Source organism: Pollicipes pollicipes, unplaced genomic scaffold (genome assembly GCF_011947565.3).
Source record: "Pollicipes pollicipes isolate AB1234 unplaced genomic scaffold, Ppol_2.1 Scaffold_4219;HRSCAF=4965_pilon_pilon_pilon, whole genome shotgun sequence".
Classification (NCBI taxonomy): domain Eukaryota; kingdom Metazoa; phylum Arthropoda; class Thecostraca; order Pollicipedomorpha; family Pollicipedidae; genus Pollicipes; species Pollicipes pollicipes.
The window spans coordinates 31,887,083-31,907,911 of record NW_023596448.1 but is presented as its reverse complement, the minus strand read 5'-3'; the positions used below and the strand labels follow the sequence as shown (position 1 = coordinate 31,907,911).

Genomic DNA, 20,829 nt, shown 5'->3' with positions numbered 1-20,829 from the left:
TCTGAGGGGTCTCCAATCAGTACAAGAGATCTTTTAACTGACCTTTGAGATCACAGCCTACGAGCGTGTGTCCTTAATGTGTCCCAAAGCCAACACGTCGAGCCCTTAAATCTTCCAGTCGGGACCTTAATCTTTGGTCTTAAGAGGCCCTTCGGGCCCTCTTCAGGCTCCCTTAAACACCGCTCCTGGCCGATTCCGGGCCGCTTGCCGACACAGGACCCTTGTTCGGCACTGTTGCCCTTGATAGATACAGGAGCCCTTCTTTTTGTCAGGGATCCCGAACATTGGAAATCGTGGGCCCCGGTCTCGTTCCCGCTTGGGAATTGGCTCCCTAGGCTAGGTCCATGGCTCGGACGGACATGGAGCCGACTATTTGGCTCCGTGATTAGGCCATATGTAATAGGGACAGAGAACTCCAGTAAGAAGGCCCTAATAGAAGTCCTCGAACTGATATTTCAGGTCACGGCACTACGGTTTCAGGGCCGGGCTCGATTTCAATCGGGCCATTGATCTTTGGCCCCAAGGGGCCCTTCGAGCCCCCCTTCGGACTTCCGAAAGCACGGCTCATGGCGACTCAGATAACTTGCTGACATAGAATTCCCCGCTATGCACTGCAGGCACCTGACCGGCACTCCTGGTTTCAGTGAGCCCAACAAATGCAAATCGCGAACTCAGTCTTGCTCGTCCTTGGGAAGTGGCACTGCAGGGCTCAGACCGACATGTAGCCGACTGTTCGGTGTTGGTGGCCTCTGGCCCAAATAGAGGTTCGCACTGTCCCAGGGGTTCCCAATCGATATGAGAAGTTATCTAGCCGACATTTGAGGTCACGGTGTTACTGATGGAAGGGCATCCGTGATGTTACCTACGACCAGTCATTCGAGCCGTGGCATCCAATCAAGAGGATAAAAAGCTTTCATGGCCCTCTGCTGGGCACAGGGACCCAGACCAAAGCAAACCGTGGCCCTCGGCCTTGCTCCTGTTTGGGAAATGAGCCCCCAGCGGTCAAATTAACAAGGAGCCAATTGTTCAGTGTTCGTGGTCTCTGGCTAACCGAGACACCCGGATTGTGTCAAGGGGCCCTCAAACGTTACAAGGGAACCTCTGACGGATGTTTCAGGCCGCGACCCTACGAGCGGCGATTCTTAATGTAATCTACAGCCAGTTCTTCGGGCCTTATGCCCTCCAACTGAGCCCTTGACCGCCAGTTTTGGTGGGCCGTCCGGGCCCCCCTTCGGGCCTCATTGAACACTGCCCCTGCCCGGTTCGGGGCCCCTTATCAGCGCAGAACCTTCTGTTGGGCACCGTGGGCCCCTTGCGGATAAAGGGGCCCAACCGATGTGAATTGCTGACCCCGGCTCTGAAGCTGGTTCGGGCAATCGGACCGTCAGGTCCATGCCGACACGGAGCCGACTGTGCGGTACTGGTGGTGCCTGACTGACATATAGGCTTAAATCGACTCAGGTGGTCCCCGATCGGCGTAAAACGAGATCTTTCTGTCATCTGAGGGCCCGTCCCCGCAGGCCGGGTGCCCTCCCTCCAATCGGGCCTTTGACCGTTGGCCTCAATAGGCTCCTGCCTCTGGCCGACTCGAGGCCCCTTGCCGACACATCCCCTTGCTAGGCGCTGTGGGTCTCTGACTGACGCTGAGACCGCGACCAATGTAAATCACTGACTCCTGCCTAACTCCTGCTTGGGGAATGGGTCCTTAGGGTCACGCCAACACCAAGCCGGCTGTGCGTTATTCGTGATGCCTGACCGACATATAGGCCTTTATCGATTCATGGAGTCCATGATCAGCGCGCAGAGCCCTGTGGTTGGTATCCGAGTGCCGATCTCTGCGAGCCGGGCCCCTGAATATGAAATCCGAAATCCGACTGGTCTTTCCAGCTCTTTTTCGTAGATCCTGATTTGCCCGAAGAGCCCCTCAGAAGCTAGGGAGGGTTGCAAGTGTCCTCTGTGCTTCTCTTCCTGCTCCACTGGCGCCTAACGGCAAAGACAGTTGAGGGTGTTTTGTGGCTGGGGCTGATCCCGTAACCTTTCTGAAGTTTAAATATTTGCCACACAGAGGTTAACTGCAAGGAAACAAAAGACTTTCTCCTCGCCCACCCTCCCTGCCATCTGCGCACTGCGACATGCAGGCATGTTTTACATCACTTCGATCCAAAGAATTCCGCTGCATCATTTTTTCTGGTTTCCAAAAGTGCCCCTACGTGGCAGTTTTTGCTTTCTCAGAGGTCGAAAAACGAAAATCTCTAATGCACCATTTCTGTATGGTGCATGGCCTCGCATTCAATGGCATTATTCACTCTGAATTGGAAGCTTTACTGGTGAATCCCAGTCAGCTAGAGCTCCCAGGGTTATCCTGAGTTATTTCGTAAGGAAAAATATTTAGCGGCCTGGAAACAACCATAAGCTTTGCGGAAAGATCATTGATTTGGTAGCCTTCTTCTTGCGTTGGTGGAAAATGTTACATCTTACACCATAGGTTGTGTTGATGCTAAGTTATTTTTGAGCCAATGAAACTGAACGAAAAATGTATTTCATTGTCGTCAAAAATACACTTAATACTGACACAACCTCTGGTGTGTAAGGTGTCACATTCTCTGCTAACGAAAGAAAAAAGGATACCAAATTAGCCATCGGCAACATGGAACTCGGTGTTTTTACTCTTCAGATTTTTAAAATTTTGTTTATGAGAAGGCTAAATAGGGGTTTTCCTTCTCCAACATTCACAGTCATCGAAAACAAATACAAGCTATTGCAGTTGATCGTGACAATCGATGGTGTATTAATGTTAAACAGACCTTAGTGCTGGAAGACACGGTTTTTCCCTACTATCATGTTTTCACTCGTTGCGTTCTAGTCACCTTGACATTGGTTATGGCCTATGGATGATTGATGAAGTTAAAGCAAGTGAACAGTTGCAGCTGATCCTTCAGCTGTTTCGCGCTGAAGGTTCTGTTCTTGGGTGGCCTGTTTGGATACCAAAACAGTACCACGCCTTTGTATGACCGCCACGTTTGCATTTATTTGAAGGAGAAACATGGGTGGCTGGGAAGCGGCAAAAAATATCAAAAATAGTGTAGGGCATAGCGATGCATGATTTAATCCTCCTTGAAGTTCGTGGCAGCCTGGAGCCGTGCATTGTGTGGTTATGTGTCAAAATGGAAGTTGCCTATGACATAATGCTGAAATGTTTGGGCCCGAGCGATGCTAGCGTAGTACTGAACTGGGGATTCGGCAGAGCTGATCGCCTGGTACTCCAACTTTCTAAAAACTTAGTTCTGGTCTCAAGGCATTAATGGGACAGAAATAACCATAAATGGTCATTCCCGGACTCCATACGGAAGGGAACATCCATTGCCTTAGATGTGCGCTGAGGTGAAATAAAAGTTTTGTTTGAACTTTGGTCAGCATATTCTTATGGAGATCAAATTATGCATGCATGCATGCATGCACACACACACATGAACGCATGAACGCACGAACGAACGCACGCACGCACGCACGCTTGCATGCATGCACAGCAGAGATCTCTTGCATTTATGATGGTATCCATCACAAATGAAGGAAATAGTCTAATGGTCCCTCATACTGGGTTGTCACCACACAAGGCAGCAAAACAAAAAAAGCAATCCTGACACATTGCATTCTGTGTTCTGAAGTGTAATGTTGTAAAGCATCAGCTAAAATGCAGCATTATATCGCTTAAAGTACTTTTGAGGGGACTGTCGTCAACAAGCAGCCATGGATAGAACGGATATTGTGCGCCGCAATGCGCAATGCCGGACAATGCTGTTTCGATGACAGTTTAAATGACTGGGAGCAGATACCGTTTTCGAGGTAGGAGATGTCTGATTACTAGACCTGATATGAATCTCCTTAGTCACATGTAAGTGGAAATTACCGCACCGCAAAAATAAGTGCACGCCGTGTGCTCGAAAAGTGAATGGTGGAGCTAAACAGACAATTTCAGAATGAAAATAACACACCACAACGCATGGAATACACTGTGAGACCCACACCCGCTGCCGCTATTGCTTGACTTTCGCCGCCGCTGCAAAACACCGACGCTCAGCCGGATGTAACGCCACGGTAGGGGTAGTTCCGACCGGTGACGCGTGACCGATAAAGCCCCGACTGGTGCCTCGTCACCAGACACGTCACCCCAGAGACGGCCCCGGCCGTGTGAGGGGTGGCACATGACCGATAAAGCTTGACTGGCGCCTCGTCACCAGACACGTCACCCCAGAGACGGCCTCGGCCGTGTGAGGGGTGGCACATGACCGATAAAGCCCCGACTGACGCCTCGTCACCAGACACGTCACCCCAGAGACAGCCTCGGCCGTGTGAAGGGTGGCACATGACCAATAAAGCCCCGACTGGCGCCTCGTCACCAGACACGTGACCCCAGAGACAGCCTCGGCCGTGTGAGGGGTGTCACATGACCTGATGAAGTCCCGACCGGCGCCTCGTCACCAGACACGTGACCCCAGAGACAGCCTCGGCCGTGTGAGAGGTGTCACATGACCGATGAAGTCCCGACTGGCGCCTCGTCACCAGACACGTCACCCCAGAGACAGCCTCGGCCGTGTGAGGGGTGGCACATGACCGATAAAGCCCCGACTGACGCCTCGTCACCAGACACGTCACCCCAGAGACAGCCTCGGCCGTGTGAGGGGTGACACATGACCGATGAAGCCCCGACTGGCGCCTCGTCACCAGACACGTCACCCCAGAGACGGCCCCGGCCGTGTGAGGGGTGTCACATGACCGATAAAGCCCCGACTGGCGCCTCGTCACCAGACACGTCACCCCAGAGACGGCCTCGGCCGTGTGAGGGCGGCACATGACCTGGTTCTGCCCGCGGACCGTTTGTGGATAACATCTGGCAGGGTTGCGCTGCAATAGGGTGCTCGCTGTAACATCGAAGGCAACTTTTGCGTCACTCAGAGCAGCATCACATCAGAACAACATAGTCTTTTTTATAGACCTGACGACAAACGATAGGATTCGTTCCTAGTTATCCCGCCGTTTTTGTGCAGTTAAGATGTGGTACTAAATGAGACCCATATCTATCAAAGCTAAAGTGAAAAGGGCTTCTCTTTTTTATCATGTCAACTCGGTCATTTGCTATTCCAGTTTGCAAATGCTGGTAGAGCTTTCGAGGCATAGCTGCTGGATCTGGAGAATAAGTCGACTGCAGCGTCCCGCAGCCCTTTGAAGTCGTAGAAAAGTGGCAATGTTAGTCTGCTTCCAACCGGAAGCAGAGTGCGAGTTGAGGCTCAAAGTCTGGCCGGACCGACGACGCCAGTCGTACCTCCAAGCATTGGTGCTGGAACCATTACTGTTCATTATTCTCGTCAACGATTTACCAGAAGTGCGAAGCGCGGTCAACATTTTAAATTTCGATACCAAGCGATCCGCTACTGAATTGTCTACAGATATGCAAAATTTGGCGGAGGTACGCAGCTCTGTTGGGAAACCCTTCTGGGAAAAAAAACTTTGAAGGGTCCGGTTGACCTCCACCCGAGCGCGTGTTAAGACCTAAGCCCCTCTTGTCTCTGAAGCACACTCCCGTGAAAGTGGGGAAAGGTATGTCGGGGAGGGTATTTCAAAGTCACCTTGGCATACATGACGTCATAATAACGGCATTAAAATCCTGTCATTCTATGAGCCGTATGGCGATCAAGGCCAAAAATATAATTGTAGAGGTGTTTATAACTTGTATACGTAAGCGCGGTTACCAGATATAGCGACCGTCAATTGGCTCTCAATCAATGTTGTGCAAGGTACGATGACATAAACGAACCATGACGCATTGAGGAAAATATTTACTAAACGGAGAAATTTGCTGCCTATTACCGTCTTTTCTACTTAAAAGTATACCAATGGATATAGGTCAGCCTGTTTCATCATATCTAATGATTGATTCAATACTTTCAGATAAGAAGCATTCCCTTCAACACGCGCTCAGGTGGGGGCAACTTGAACGCCCCGAAGGTTTTCCCAAGAAAGTTAATTTATTAAGTAAACTTTTCCCAAGCCGCGCCAAATTTTGCATAGTAGAAGACAATTGTATGGTTAATCGCTTGACATAAAAAATTAAGACGTACCTTGTACGGTCGCTGAACTCCGGCACGCCAAAGTCAGGCCATGAATTCTGCAGAGTCAATTTCCAGGGAATCGTTCAATCTGATGCAACAACGGAGTGTTAGACGAGACCATGCATCGCTGAGATGCTTTCTTAGGCAACACAACAATTTAATAAGCGAATTCAAGTGACCTAAGGTCAGTTTTAAAGGTCCGACCAAGGTTGAAGCCCATCTGTTGTATCACTCTAGGGCTTGCTGTATGGGAATAGTTTCTGGCGCTCATTTCGAATTTATTGATAACAGAAACCGCACAATACATCTTCCATGCACTTCTCAAAGGTCAGAATACAAATGTCTGACAGGTTTTTTTTTGGTATGCGCCTGACTACTGGCGACTCAAGTGGTAGATCTCATTGGGAACTCCTGGTTTGTTCATGTTCAAGTTAACTTACATGGTCATTTCATTCACAACTTATTCAAACAAATTGCTTATTTGATTTGGTTCAATTGCAAAAGTAATATGAGTGTAATATTAAAACGTAACAATACAGCGACCACATTCACAGTTAATCAACTATCCCGTCGCGTACACAATTTCGAGGAAAACAAAATCACTGATCAAAATATAAATCGTCAAAACATGTTCAACAACGTGAAGCAGGCATTGCTTACACAACGGGGCCGTTTATATCGTCCAGCTTGGTGCGAAGCCCCTGGCAGGTGCGTGGTGAGTGTGATTCCTAGTTATGATGTCTTGTGAGGTTGTCTTGGGTGATGTTCCGGTCGGGTTCTTTTCTCGTGTGCTCTTTTGGAGCACTGTCAACCAAGTGCATCGTCAACCACCTTTAAAGTGTGGTGGTGGTCACACCAACGTAGTTTGGTTGCTTTATGAGTTTGCGATCTCCTATGTCACACGAAACTGGTAAACTACGTTGGTTCACTTCGGGGGAGCCATATTTGGCCTTGAGATTATTTCTTATGATGAGTTGAGCGACCTTCCTGTTTCTGTAGTAGGTGGTGAGCGTTATATTGTCGCTGACTGGCTTGACGTAGCAGACGTTTGTTTGGTTTGCAGATGTTTGGTTAACTGGCTTGACATAGTCAGATATTATTTTCTTCAAGGATACGCTTGTCTGCTTTATAACTATCAAACATTTGATTCTGATAGACAATTTTATTTTATTTGGCTGATGTTTGATGACGCCAGTTTTTTATCTCATATCGTGACATGAAGCTACGGACCTTATGGTTGATGGCACTGTTGGAGTACCCATTGTTAACAAAGCTGTTTGATGTGCTGCAGCACACTGCGAAGTTGCGTCCAATCTGAGCGGAGTCTGAGCGGAGCTCTTCGGAGGTAGGAGTGTTACGCGTGGCATTCTACTTTTTAAGATTCTCGATAAGATTCTTGATTTTTTTCTCCTCTTACTTTAAGGCGGCATCCCTCACATTGGTCCCCACTATGTTACGTGCAGTATCTCACCTTTTAAGATTTGCGAGAAGATTCTTGACTCTTTTCTTCTACTCTTTGGCGCACTTGACATGCTGGCCACCATTATGCCACGCGAATTTTTTCCATTTATTCTGATGTTTCTTCTCGGTTGACTTTTAGGCGGCATCCCCCATACTGGCCGCCACTATGCTACGCGCAGATTCACATTTTATTTCACGTAATATCGCTTGCCTCGTTTGGCAAGATAATTTTTAATTATTTTTTTTCGTATTCAACTCAAACTTGCTTCAACCCTAACTCTTGGCGACGTTCCTCTTGCTGGCCGTCCGCGTAACTCGGAGTACTGCCCCCCCCCCCCCCCCCCCATTGCCCAGCAATATCATCATGGTCACCCAACGGATTCCTCACCAACATGAAACGGCAATCACGACATTCCCACAGCCCAGCTTGCATAACAGCAACAAGCGCCGTCACTGACTCAGTAATCTAGATGAAGTTCCTGTATGGTTTTTGAAGTTGCGTACTTGCACGTGACGTTGTGTCAGGCAAAATGTGTTGAATACTTTTACAAACACTATTCAGCGATGTAACAGGGCCATTTCGTCGGATAACCACGTGTATGAAATATGTAATTTTAGTTGTTCGAGTTAGCTGTGCGTGTGGGAATAATTAGCAGCCCACTGCGGGCCCGCAATAATCTGGAGATAGTGACTGCACTCACTAGTAACCAACATCGGAAGAGTAAACTTCCTTGGGAGAAATACGTTTACCGGTAATAATCATACTTGCTCGGATTAGTTATACGATGCCATTGTTAATGGTGACTGTTGGTTAATTGGCCCTCTGTCTTAATTCGCAAGTAATTATCATGGAGGCAATTCCGTGTCATAAGTCGACTAACCTGGAGCGATTGCAAAATGATGGCAAATACATTGGCTCATCGACAAAAGATGGGCTTTGACGAAAGACGTGCTTCCGTCCTAACATGGGCAGCAAACGTCGGCTACTGGGATTCCGCAATCAATGACAGAACAAAGTATCACACTGGCTCACGCATACCTGCCACCGGCCATATTAAGTAAAGGTTATAGGTTAAAGCAGGCCTATAATGTGGTCGCTACACTCAGACGGCTGCTCACGTACAGTGATCAGAGCCCTTTCATCATGAGCGGAACCGTTTAGCTATGCACCATGCATACCTCGGAATTTGTCCCCAATAAAAAGTGGCATCCTGGTGTAAGGCTCATCGCAGCAGCACCACGTAGCGCCCACTCTCTGCCGTTACTCAACCATGCCGACACCACCCGTCGGCCCGCCGGAATTTCTCATCGGCTCATAATATTCCATTGCTACCCACGAGGAGCCCTCGTCTATGTGACGCGCTGGCCTACCTTCATCGCTACCCGCGAGGAGTCACTGTATCAAGCATATCTGACGCATTTATCCTGTCATGACAAGGTTTGACTGAACGCATGTGAATTCTCAGTCGCCCCAGGCTGTACGCAGCACATGAACTGAGCGGGATAGAGGTGTTAGCATCAAAAACATGAACCTGACTACGACGGGCCCTGGCTCAAGGCGCAAAATTCAGGCTGCACATTACTCAGTGATCTGCTATCTTCCGACAAACTAATCCTTGAAACGCATAGAGCAATACCAGGCAAGGTTCAGCAGGTCATATAACGACACATATTGGCGACATATGTGTGTGTTAGATATGTTTATTTCGATAGTCCAATGCAGGCACGAAATGAGGTGCACGACATATACCGGTTCAGGCATGAGGTGCGAGTACGTAAGCTCAATATTCCTCCAGAGCTCCAGAGCTCGTTTCTTTAAGGTGTATTAATACAACGCAAGGTTACAAAACATAGAGAGGGGCCTGGGAGTTCAGAGAACCGCTGAAGGGTCGGCGATTCCTCCGCCGGGCTCACATTTTGTGCAGGCGTTGGCGCCGAGCGCCCAGCCGTCGGCGCTCCGGGCCGATATCGGTCTCGCATCACCGTTGTCCGTCTCAATGTCTCTCCGACAGCCGACTGTGCTGTACTCTTATGTGTAGCTACATGAGTCGTTATGGTTGAGGGATGAAGGCGCCAAGCGTTCAGCCGTCGTTGCGCCAGGCCGTTAGGGCTCCCACCACCGTTGGTCCCATATTCGTGACTCCTCTGCACGGTACTACAACTGTACCTTGTAGCTGTGCTGCTACTGCTCTTTCCTTCGACGGGGTAGGTGTTTTTATACGTCTGCCGCCTATTTATCGTCCTAGCGTCCATATACGCAACGAGCGCCCGGACCAAACATATCAGACAAAATGCGTACTCGCACGCTGGAAAAAAGCAGCTTGGGGCCCGCGGCAGATAGCTCCGCCACGCGCCACAAGAGCGCACTACAATGATCTTGCACCGATCGGGGCATTGGCTTGTAGCACTGAGGCACCGTTCAGCATCCGTTGACTTTTTGTGCATTGTTGTCACGAATCGTCGTTGGTCAGGTGCGATATCTATGTCTTAAAATGGAATGCGATTAGTGCCACTTAGTTCGTAAGCGAATCGGAGACCGCAAGAAGGTTCCATTGAAATGTTTAATTCGCTTAGCTGGCTTCTGTTAATAACGTCTATGAAAACGTCATCTCGCGCGAGATGTGCGGGGCGGAGGGGTGCATTTTGAAGGACTGCATTTTCCACGCGGTGCGTGTAGGCATTGGCAAAGAGCGGTCCCATGGGGGATCCCATGGCCACCCCATTCTGTTGTCAGTGGAGTTTGCTATCCGGTGCTTGAAATAGTGCCTCTCCTATAGGCTCGCGGGAGATTCTCCGGAACGGAAGGACTGCCATTTTAGGAGGAGGGATGGGTGAGTGGTGATGGAAGTTTTCAAGCAGGATACACATGGCCTCTTCCACCGAAATGTCCGTAAATGAACCCTCGACGTCCAGTGATGCTAGTAAGCTAGGTTGCGTTTATTTTCGGACACACACACACACACACACACACACACACACACACACACACATGTATGTATATGTTTATGTATATATGCAAAGCTATTCCCCTGAGTAAACCCACTCAGATCTGTGTCGACTAACTATGAGGCCACGTTCGTGTAGATCTGCTTACAAGTGGATTCACACAACGGGGCGTCGGAATGCAAGGTAAATCGATTCAGGTGAGTCTATTCACACTAGAGCGGCATTCTGTGTACATATAGTTCGTAGTGGATTTAAGCAGAGGAGCCATTCTGAGAAAATGCACTAATGAGCCGATTTACATGCATCCTTTCACTTTCCAAATGGAGTCACTTTCACTTCCCAGTTGTTTAAAATCGCACCATGCGCATGTGATTTGGTAGCATCAAAGAATTTCCTTTCAAACGAGACCTTTGTAGCAGATAACATGTTCTGAGAAGATGAATGACACTTTGAAAGCTCTAAAGACTTTATCCAAAGGCACAACATTTTTACAATACATTCTGCAATGCCGATACATATTTACTACAAAGAGAAATTTTAACGCCGGGGATGATGCAACACACAAACTTCAACCAATCATACGAAGCCTCGCCGACAAACTAACCAATCAGAGTAGGTTTTATTTTGACCAATGGTAGAGCAAGGATATGATGACGTCATTCAACGCTTGATTCCGTTCGGCGAGCGTGGAAATCCGTTGCGGAGTTGGTTAGGAGCATTATCTGCAAGGAATTTTGGGTGAGTTGAGGCAATAGAAGGCGTGGTCACTGTCGGTATGGTATTTTGTCGACAAAATAGCAATCCTTGCGTTGTCACCCATACGTGACTTGCCTTATGCCCTTGTTACGGGCGATGTCGTCGCCTTGTCACTTTCCCCACGATTGGCCACTACCTGCTGAGTTATATTTTTGCTTGCGTGAGGCTAGGGATGGCTTGATTACGTTTTGCAGGCCGTTGTCAGGTTTCCATGCCATTTGGAATTTTTGTGTCGTGGGTGGTGGATTCCGGACTTGTCGGTGGTGCATGGTAGGTGGTTGTGGATTTAGTTAATTGTTTTGGTTTGTGATACACGCACTGATGACTTGTACGAGGAGATAGTTGTTATTTTTGGATTTGTTCTGCCACAAGTACATTTCACTGTCATTCTTTGCTGTTCCAGAAAAATGGCCCGTACAAAGCAGACTGCCCGAAAGTCTACGGGAGGCAAGGCCCCACGTAAGCAGCTGGCCACCAAAGCTGCTCGCAAGTCTGCACCTTCAACTGGTGGCGTGAAGAAGCCCCATCGTTACAGGTAGGAGAAACAGCCTTTGACAAAGATGTGTTGGCTGCTGGTGTGTTACTACAGTCTTGTTAGCATTAATGGTATTTGAAAATGCAGCTGTAATGTATTGACCATTTGTATGCTAAGTGGGTGGGAGTGGTCAATGTTTATATATGTGTATACATAATGCATGTGTCCTCAGGTATATATCATCACTTTGTAGTCAGTTCCAATTACTATTCTTGCTTGAAAGAAGGCATTGTTGTGGTCAAGACTTCAGTCATTGCAGTGATCTGAAGAATCAAATTTAATCCTTCGTCTCAAATTTTTCTTGTCACCACTCTTTCTAAGCTTGCTGGTACCAGTAGTAAATTATTGAAGCAAAACTACCTCAGCATTGACCAGTTGTTTGCTTGGACATGCACATTATGTAGGGTTCTATAAATATTGTGTAAAATGGCTTGCATTTTGGTCATTTGCATTGTTTGCATGCATGGATAAATTTAAGTTCAGAGCACCTAGGCAGAGGCCATTGCTTGTTCCCTGAATCATTTATGGGAAAAGTGCCCCTTTCCAGTTTGATGAAGCTGCCTCTAGGCTTTTTGCCTTACTGCAGTGCTGGGTTTTTATGTGTCACATAATAGTACAGGAAACATAAGTGGGGTTGGGCTTGTTTCTTTAGAATGCTGAGTTTCATTCCTCAGTTCAGGTCATGTCTAGAAAAGCTGATCAGCATGGGAAATTACAATGCATTGTCAGCAGAGGTGCAGTTATTCACTGTCAGTATCAATGTCCCCTTGGCTGCCTTGTGGTGACAGTTGCTGCTCATTATTTTCAAGTTTTTTCCCACTAGCAGCCAGGATATTTTCTCCTTTCATGTTGGGATCTAGCATAATGGTTGGTAATTAGAGCAGACTACCATTTATGCATTTTGTGCCGGCTCTTATGCCATTAAGTGCACAAGTGCCCTTTCAACTTCACAATGGTCCTGAGGAACTGTGTTTGGCTGCCCTGCAATTTGAGCAGTATCACACTGCTATTTTTATGTGAATGTTGCATGACCTTGGCATGGTCAATGTTTATGACACACTTGGTTGTGTGGGGCATCTACCATCTGGTATGAAATGGAGAACATTTGTATTGGTTACTAAGAGAAAAGGAATAGAGGTTTTGTTTTGCAAGTGTTCCATAATTGCTCTCACATTGCTCTCACACACCTATTTTGACAGGCCTGGTACCGTGGCTCTGCGTGAGATTCGTCGCTACCAGAAGTCGACGGAGCTGTTGATCCGCAAGTTGCCGTTTCAACGGCTGGTGCGTGAGATCGCGCAGGATTTCAAGACGGATCTCCGCTTCCAGAGCGCCGCGATCGGTGCGCTGCAGGAAGCCAGCGAGGCATACCTGGTCAGCCTCTTTGAGGACACCAACCTGTGCGCCATCCATGCCAAGCGAGTCACCATCATGCCGAAGGACATTCAGCTGGCCCGGCGGATCCGTGGCGAGCGCGCCTAAGCTGGCGACGCAAAATCGGCGCCCGAACACCCTCCACTGGCCGCCGCCCCGCTCATAAAGTCTACTGCCAATAACCAGGAGTCCGCGCAGAGAATGTGTCCGCGCGTGCGCACGGCCTACCGCGACCCGCGCTTGCGGCGCGCGCGCAGCTAGGTTTTATTTATTCACCTCCCACAGTTCCACACACATGGTCGGGGCTCCGTGTTGTCAGGTGTTGGCCTCTGTCGCGGCAGTTGCGCCCCGCCCGGCTGTCCGGTTGGGCGAACGGCGGGCAGTCACGCTGTTGGCGGAAAGCGCCGCGAGGTGGAGGCGCCGCTTGGTGTCAGTCGTGTGCGTGACTCGGTGTAGAATCATTTCTTTTGTATCGTTTCATCGAATGTGTAGGACGATCTCCACGAGTATGACAGCCCCGTGTGGACGTTATGTCGGTGCTGTTTTTGCGCTTGAGCGGTCCAAGGAGGTGAATTTTTTTCTTTTTCCGGGATGCAAAAATATGGCACATGCTTGAGAATTGTTTTAATGTAAGTGATTTGCTCGTGTCTTCCTCACGTCATCCGTGTATATAGTTAGTGCTGTTCCACTCTGCATGTATCGTTTCAGGCCAAGATGTTCATTTAGGAAAGGTTTCTTTTCATTGGCCACCAAATAGTTGGTCTCGTGATTGCCTAAAACTTAGTTATAACATTTGTTTTTGTCTAGCATGGATGTGTGGGTGTGTGCTTGAGCATCTTTTTTATTGTAAGAGATCTGTTTGGACATTTGGAGGTAGACTGGATTCAAGTGCAAGTACAAAAGTCTGTCCAACTCTCCAAATTTCTACAGACTGAGAATAGATTGGATGTAATACATATCGCGTCTCACTCGGATGATTCTGAAAGTGAATCGGCGCCAGTGCACTGCGTAACGGATGCGGCGCAGACAATGCCACGAATGCTTCTTTGGGTGCCGAAATGCTCGAGTTTGTGTTTAAATAACAGTGCGAACGGCTGCCAGCGGCCTAGTGTTTTTGCTCGAAATTCAGCTCAGACGGGTTGTTAAATTTTGGCAAGATAGATGGCTTACGGCTATCTGAAACACAGAGTTGCATCCGCTGGGTAACGGCTTGCGTCGTATCATGGTCCGGGAAGTAAACGTCTCGCATTTAGCAGACTCCGGGCGCGTGGGCGGGAGACGTATCGAGACCACGATGTTGAAAACATGCGTGAGAAATAGCTGGGACGATGCTGGAGCGAGTGCAACTTGCAGCGGGCTGCTGGTTCACACGGTTAGTCACATTCACCGTCCAGCAAATGTGACGCGAAGATGGTACGAGTGGTGGTTTCAGTCGCCGAATGCGTGCGGGAGGTGACGGCTGCAACCCGACCCGCGCTGTTCAAGCGCGAAGCGCCATTTTGTCGCCGGACTCGCAGCGGCGCGGTCAATGCCAGCAGCGTCAGCTTTTCGCGCAGACAAAAATGAGGTTACAAAATACGAAACCATGTCCGTAATTGTGGCCTGGCCGGGCGCAACCAGTTCGTGCAAGGGGAATTGCAAGGGGCGCTGCTTTCCCGAATGCTCCTAGTTTCCCGCGGGATGACGCAATGTTTGGTAAGTCGTATTGATCGTATTTGCGCGACTCGAACGTACAGCGTGCGATGCCGCGCAAGAGGGGGTTCTCCTGAACACCCCGGTGCCAGAACGGAGGTGCAGCGAAAGATACTAATCCTGATGCAACAGTTCCCTATCGCGCAATAGTGATTCATCACCTGGCTAACTGGCTGTGGCATCAATTGGTCTATGCTACCTGAGGGTCGTCATGGACGTCAACGTCAACGGTTCGCGTCGACGTCAACGGACCGGCTGGGAGGTCGGTGCCACGAAGCGATCTCTCAGAGTGGCGTGCCATGATAATGACTACAAAGTGCAACAACCGAGGATTTTATGCTTCGCTAAGCTTTTAAAGTGCTCGTGGTATGTCCCTTTACCACGCAAGGAGTCTCTAGCGACTCGGATATACATATACTTATCCCTTCACTGGCGGGGCCCACGCTTCAAAGCCGTGGCTGTTTTTTTTCCACTATACCCTGCATGACATTTGGCCACATAAAAATATGCGATTAATTAGGATAGTAGCCTATTGTCGCAATTCTAACACGCAGAGAATGTTGTTCGTTCGTCCACGGACCAGGTAAGCAATGCGGTTGTGGCCTTGGTCGGTGAAATTGCAGACACGTTACACTATGGCATGACCCCGGCTCCCCGCCGCCTTCATAATATCATAGCCTGGAGCCCGGCTTCCAAGCTACAAATGTGGCGCACTGAAACGTGACCTCCCTCGCGCATCGTGCTGCGTGTGGTATCTGGTGGTGTTATTTAGAGTGGTCCCGAGGATATATATCGGACTACAGCGTTATAAATTCGTTCTCTGTTCTTATTTTTTTAGCCAGGTATGTGTCAAAGTGTTTTGACCACGGAAAATTACTCAATTGAATGTATTTTTGTTTGATGGGGATCACTTTATGGAATGCAAGGCCTGCACCGGCGTTACCATCCCGTCCCGTCTCCCGGCCTTTGCAGTATGAAATATTACCTATACTTTCCATAATGCATTTTACTGGTATTTTGATGTTTTCTATCATCATGTCAGTGCATAACCTTGTAATTCCTTCCCTGGGACAAACCTGTTTTGTGTTTTCAGTGGTTGTCATAATTTTTGGATGCCACATTTAGAAAATTTAAATATTTGCATCAAAGGGAATGCTCCGCACTTGCAGATACTGCAACGAGCGTCAAATATGGTAAAATGAGCTTGCTATGGCCATTGATATAATTTTTAGCTGAAAAGACTGCTCCAGACAACAAAATTTCCCATGGAGTACGCCCCGCAATATGTTTTTGTTTGATTGCATCATGGTACCATGCACAGCTGATCTGGCAAAGTGGCATCAACAGCTTTGCACAGCATATGCTGCACATCACATCTGTCAAAAATTAGAGTGCTCAAAGGTTGGTGCATGTTTGCCATCAATTTCAACTCAAAGAGCTAATGTTTCATGGGATCATCATGGTGCCAAACAAGATTGGACAACATTTCTCCCAAAGCTTTTCCCATAAAAATAAAGAAAGGATCATTGTAACTCTGCTGGACATAAGCACACACATGAGCATCAGTGCATCAATGTTTATCCATCCACAGCATCACTATTGAAAGTTTCTGGTACAGTTGGTAAATTTTTGCACTAGTACTTGTGTACTAATGTAGATCCCAGGGTAAGTATATTATTGGCCTGGCTTTCTTGTTAAAAATTAATGTGTAAAGGCATGCTGGCTGCCTAACAAAATTAAGGATTTAAACATTAAGCTTTCAAATGGGAAAATGTACCAGACATAATGTGTAGAATGCTTCTCATTCAAAAGCAATACCAGCAGCATGGTGCATAAGGGTGGAAATTACCTGCATACATGCCACGCATACCCAAGGTAGCTATGGAATGTAATGTACCAGGTCTTGGCCCTGGGAATGCATATTTTTAGGTGCACAAAAAATGGGGCCTCAGAACAAAAATTCTGAGTAAGCCATGCTTTTTATGTGTATCAGTAGGCCAGTATGTTTGTTTTAGTTCCATCTTAATTACTGGCAAGTTCACATGTATCGGCCCAACATCGACTGAACCTTAATCTCAGATTCTTGAGTTTATTCTGAACCCAGTTTCGTGAGCAATCAAGTAGAAGTGTGCTGTTCATGGCCTTTGATGCTTCCAACACATCAGGCATGTCTGTATTTGTCAGGTGGTTTTTGTCTCACAGCAGCAGCACACCCTGTGAGCATCATGGGCGACCAGGCGGGGCCTGTCGCAGAGCCAGCAGCACCAGCCATGGAGGACTCGCTGGTGGTGGCCCGGCCGGGCTCTGAGGAGCCGACCGACATTGAGGACGATGTGAGTGTCTGCCGAAGGTCACTGGCCACTCTGGCTTCAGACGAGGCACCCACTCGCTGGCTCATTCAGCGACCCTTGCTGTGGTCAGAGGTGCAGACATGTTCTGAGTTGCGGGCTGGAGCATTCACTGGACGCGTGCAACGTGGGTGCCCACTGGCATAGTGGATTGATGTTTCTGTCATAAATGCTAGTTCGATAAACCCTACCCATACAGACATCTAGCAGACATTGTATGCTCAGGTGTCTAGGTGTTGCCTTGCTTAGGTTTACTCCGAGATCCATGAGAAATGGCTGCTGGCCGCCAAACCCAGTGCACCCAGAGGTCTCCAAGGTGCGTTCCACACAAAGTCTATCACAGCATATAGCAACGGGGCGAACGCGTGCTGTGGCAGCTGGTCTTCGGAGTTCGTCTTGTCTCAGGGCCAGTCTGCAGTACAGAATGTCCGTGGTTAATTGGTGATCACCAGATGTTAGGACATTGCTGACTGCCCTTCATGCTGCCATGCTCTTTTAAGGTATGCCGTGGTGAGGTGGAGTGAAACTACTGTTGCTTTATTTTTTAGTTCATGCAAGCTCTGATCAGATCAGATGCTGTGTTAAGTGGCACAATCAGCCACCACCATAGCTTGACCGACCAGTCGCGGTTAATGCACATTTGGTAAAGGCGTAGCTAGCGCAGCTTATCGGTGGTGTGAGACGAGAGGCGAGCGCGAGCGCGGTCGGTGCCGTGGCCGACTCCGGCGGCCTGTGCCCCTCTGACGTCCGTGCCGCCGCAGATCGACGAGACGCTGGGCGAGCGGCTGCTGGGGCTGACCGAGATGCTGCCGGCGACCGTGCGGGACGTCTCCGGCAAGGTCATCCAGGGCTCCGTCACAGGCGTCAAAGGTGAGGTCATCCAGGGCTCCGTCACGGGCGTCAAAGGTGAGGTCATCCGGGGCTCCGCCGCAGGCGTCAAAGGTGAGGTCATCCAGGGCTCCGTCACAGGCGTCAAAGGTGAGGTCATCCAGGGCTCCGTCACAGGCGTCAAAGGTGAGGTCATCTAGCACTCCATCACAGATGTCAAGGTGAGGTCATCTAGCACTCCATCACAGATGTCAAGGTGAGGTCATCCGGGGCTCCGTCGCAGGCGTCAAAGGTGAGGTCATCCAGGGCTCCGTCACAGGCGTCAAGGTGAGGTCATCCAGGGCTCCTTCACAGACGTCGGTTGTGAGACTTCGGTAGCGTCATCCAGGGCCTTTTCACAGCCGCCAATTGTGTGACTTCGGCAGCGTCATCCAGGGCTCCTTCACAGGCGTCTTTTGTGTGACTTCGGCAGCGTCATCCAGGGCTCCTTCACAGGCGTCAATTGTGTGACTTCGGCAGCGTCATCGAGGGCTCATTTACAGGCGTCAATTGTGTGACTTCGGCGGCGTCATCCAGGGCTCCTTCACAGGCGTCAATTGTGTGACCTGGGCAGCGTCATCCAAGGTTCCGCTGACGATCCGAGGTCTAGGGCCTGGAGAAAAGCGACAGCCATTTACGGTCGGTAGGGCTGACCTTAATTTTCACAGATAGCGGTCGCCATGTGTTGTGGCATAATCACCTTATAAGTAAGCTTTGGCCTGTTCTAGTGAACATCGTTTTCCTCTGCATACCTGGCTCGCATGTCTCCAGGCAGGGGCGGTGGATGTCGCAGTTTATAACGTTTCTGTGTGCAGTGAATGTTTCATGAGTTCTGAAGCCAGCTTTCAGTTCTGTTGAGGCGGTCGGTCGTGTTATGTTGCATGGATGTGGCATGGGATGGAAGGGGTGTACATGTTGGGCTTTATGTTTTCAGGGAAGGATATGTTACCTGCTTTGTCTGTGCTGTCAGCTGTTGATGAAGACTTACCTGCGGACCTTGCTGCTTCCAGGAGCCTACGGCCTGCTGTGTTCTTCCTCATGGATCTTCTTCTCGTCAGCGGCCATTTTGCTGGCGCCTCTAGTCTTCGAGATCGAGCGCACGCAGATGGAGGAGATGCACAAACAGCAACAGAGACAGGTCGGTGGCAGGCTGCCAGGCCGGTGAGCTCCGATGGTGACTGCCGCCACTGGGTATGCAGTGGCACCATGGTCTACCGCGTTCATGGCGTCAACCCTCGCCACTCAGCCGAGTTACACACGATGATCTCAATACCGGATCCAACCTTGCTCATCTCGCCCACCCCGCCATTTGCCTTCCTGTCGGTCATTTTCTTCATTCACTACACCACTCTCTCTGTTCCGTCCCCGTTTTTACTCGCTCCCTCATATATCTAGAATTTCCCTCTCACCATGAGCACCGCCCGTCCCCTCTTCCATACTCCCCCTGGATTTTCGTAGCTATCGTTCCCACGGTATTTGCTCTTCGGCTAAACGCAACGGGACCTGTCACCACACGGATCGTCCGTCTCAGCTGCTGTGCTGGAGGCCACACAGTCCGCCACGCGTCTTGTCTCGGCTGTCCCTGACGCGTCCCTGAGAGCTGGCGATTATCCCTGACGGGTCCCTGAGACCTGACGATGCGAGACGAGGCAAGACAGCTGACGAGTTCCTGCGCGGCTGCTCATGGCCGCCGTGCCTTCTGCCTCAGATTCTGCTGGGCCCGAACGCTGCTGTCTCCGGCTCCATGATGTCCCAGCAGGCGGGCATGTAGCTCCGCCTCCGCCGCTGGCCAGCGCCAGTCAGCGACGGCGCCGCTCCGCCGGCCGCGTGGCGTAGCTCGGAGGGCCCCGCCCCTCGGCGGGACGCCGGCGGCCCGGCAGACGTTGACACTCAGCACCGTCCGCCATCGGATGTGTTACATCTGCGCTGCGTGACGCAGGGACTGCTCTCAGGTGCGAGCGGTCTCCATCATCGTGAATTATGATCAGGCAAAATTATCGATCAGGCGTTCGCTAGTATCATATGTGTCAGACACGTGTGCCTCAGCAGTGTCTCCCGGGTACTCATCGAAGCGGCCGCTCCAGGGTGGCGTGTCGAGTTCTGCCGACCTCTGCGCTGCCGCATGACCTCCGAGCTGTGGCGTGTGTGCGGCCACGCGGGCCGGGCCGCGCGCCGCCGCGTTCCCTGCGTCACGGCATCGTCACTGTGCTGTGTTCTCCCGCGGGACGGGCGCAACCCAACGGTCATGACCCGCTGTCGGGGTGGGCGCCGCTCTGTAACGCGATGGGTCCGTGTTCTGAGCGAGCCGGGCGGGCGCCGGCCGTGTGGGTGCTCATGTTCCGGGGGCGTAATGGGGCATTCGTGAGAACTGCGTGCTCTGGGGCGTGGCCCATTGACGTTTGCAGCTGCGATCGAATGAATGACGAATGCGAATAATACATGTAGAGATATGTTTGTCGTGGCAGTGCTTATCCATCGGAGACATCTTTGTGTAATCTGCAGCGAATCACGTGTCCAACATGGCGCAGCGGGTGCTTTGGCTGTAATCACCGGAAGTGAGGGGCTAAAAGTACCTCTCCCCCTGGTATCTCATGGTGTAATCGTCGGATCAAAAAAGAAAAAAAATCGCGCGGTTATCAGTACGGGCCAAACGAGGCCACAGTCAGTCTCACCCAGAGATCCCTGGGTTGTTTTTTTACGTGCCCAGTGACGTCACAGTCACCCAGATTTCTTACAAACTGCA

General features: G+C 49.9%; 2 protein-coding genes across 4 annotated transcripts; both read left to right on the top strand.

The window, feature by feature from the left end:
- The first annotated feature begins 11,174 nt into the window (after window positions 1–11,174).
- On the top strand, window positions 11,175–14,149 carry LOC119095318 (histone H3.3A). The gene is made up of 3 exons (XM_037218174.1): window positions 11,175–11,252; window positions 11,674–11,805; window positions 13,005–14,149. Exons 2-3 carry the CDS (start codon window positions 11,678–11,680, stop codon window positions 13,285–13,287), a joined length of 411 nt encoding a protein of 136 aa, XP_037074069.1. The 5' UTR covers window positions 11,175–11,252; window positions 11,674–11,677; the 3' UTR covers window positions 13,288–14,149.
- A 1,453-nt stretch (window positions 14,150–15,602) lies between these two features.
- Window positions 15,603–20,540, top strand: mge (translocase of outer mitochondrial membrane 22 homolog mge). Of its 3 annotated transcripts, none has more exons than XM_037218325.1 (5): window positions 15,603–15,713; window positions 17,077–17,204; window positions 17,981–18,089; window positions 19,097–19,224; window positions 19,795–20,540. In XM_037218325.1, the coding sequence occupies exons 2-5, from the start codon at window positions 17,097–17,099 to the stop codon at window positions 19,855–19,857; spliced, it is 408 nt and encodes a 135-aa protein (XP_037074220.1). In that variant the 5' UTR covers window positions 15,603–15,713; window positions 17,077–17,096; the 3' UTR covers window positions 19,858–20,540. The 3 variants fall into 3 exon arrangements, with proteins under 3 accessions (XP_037074220.1, XP_037074218.1, XP_037074219.1); XM_037218323.1 differs by having other exon boundaries at window positions 17,074–17,204; XM_037218324.1 differs by having other exon boundaries at window positions 17,056–17,204.
- Window positions 20,541–20,829: the final 289 nt, after the last annotated feature.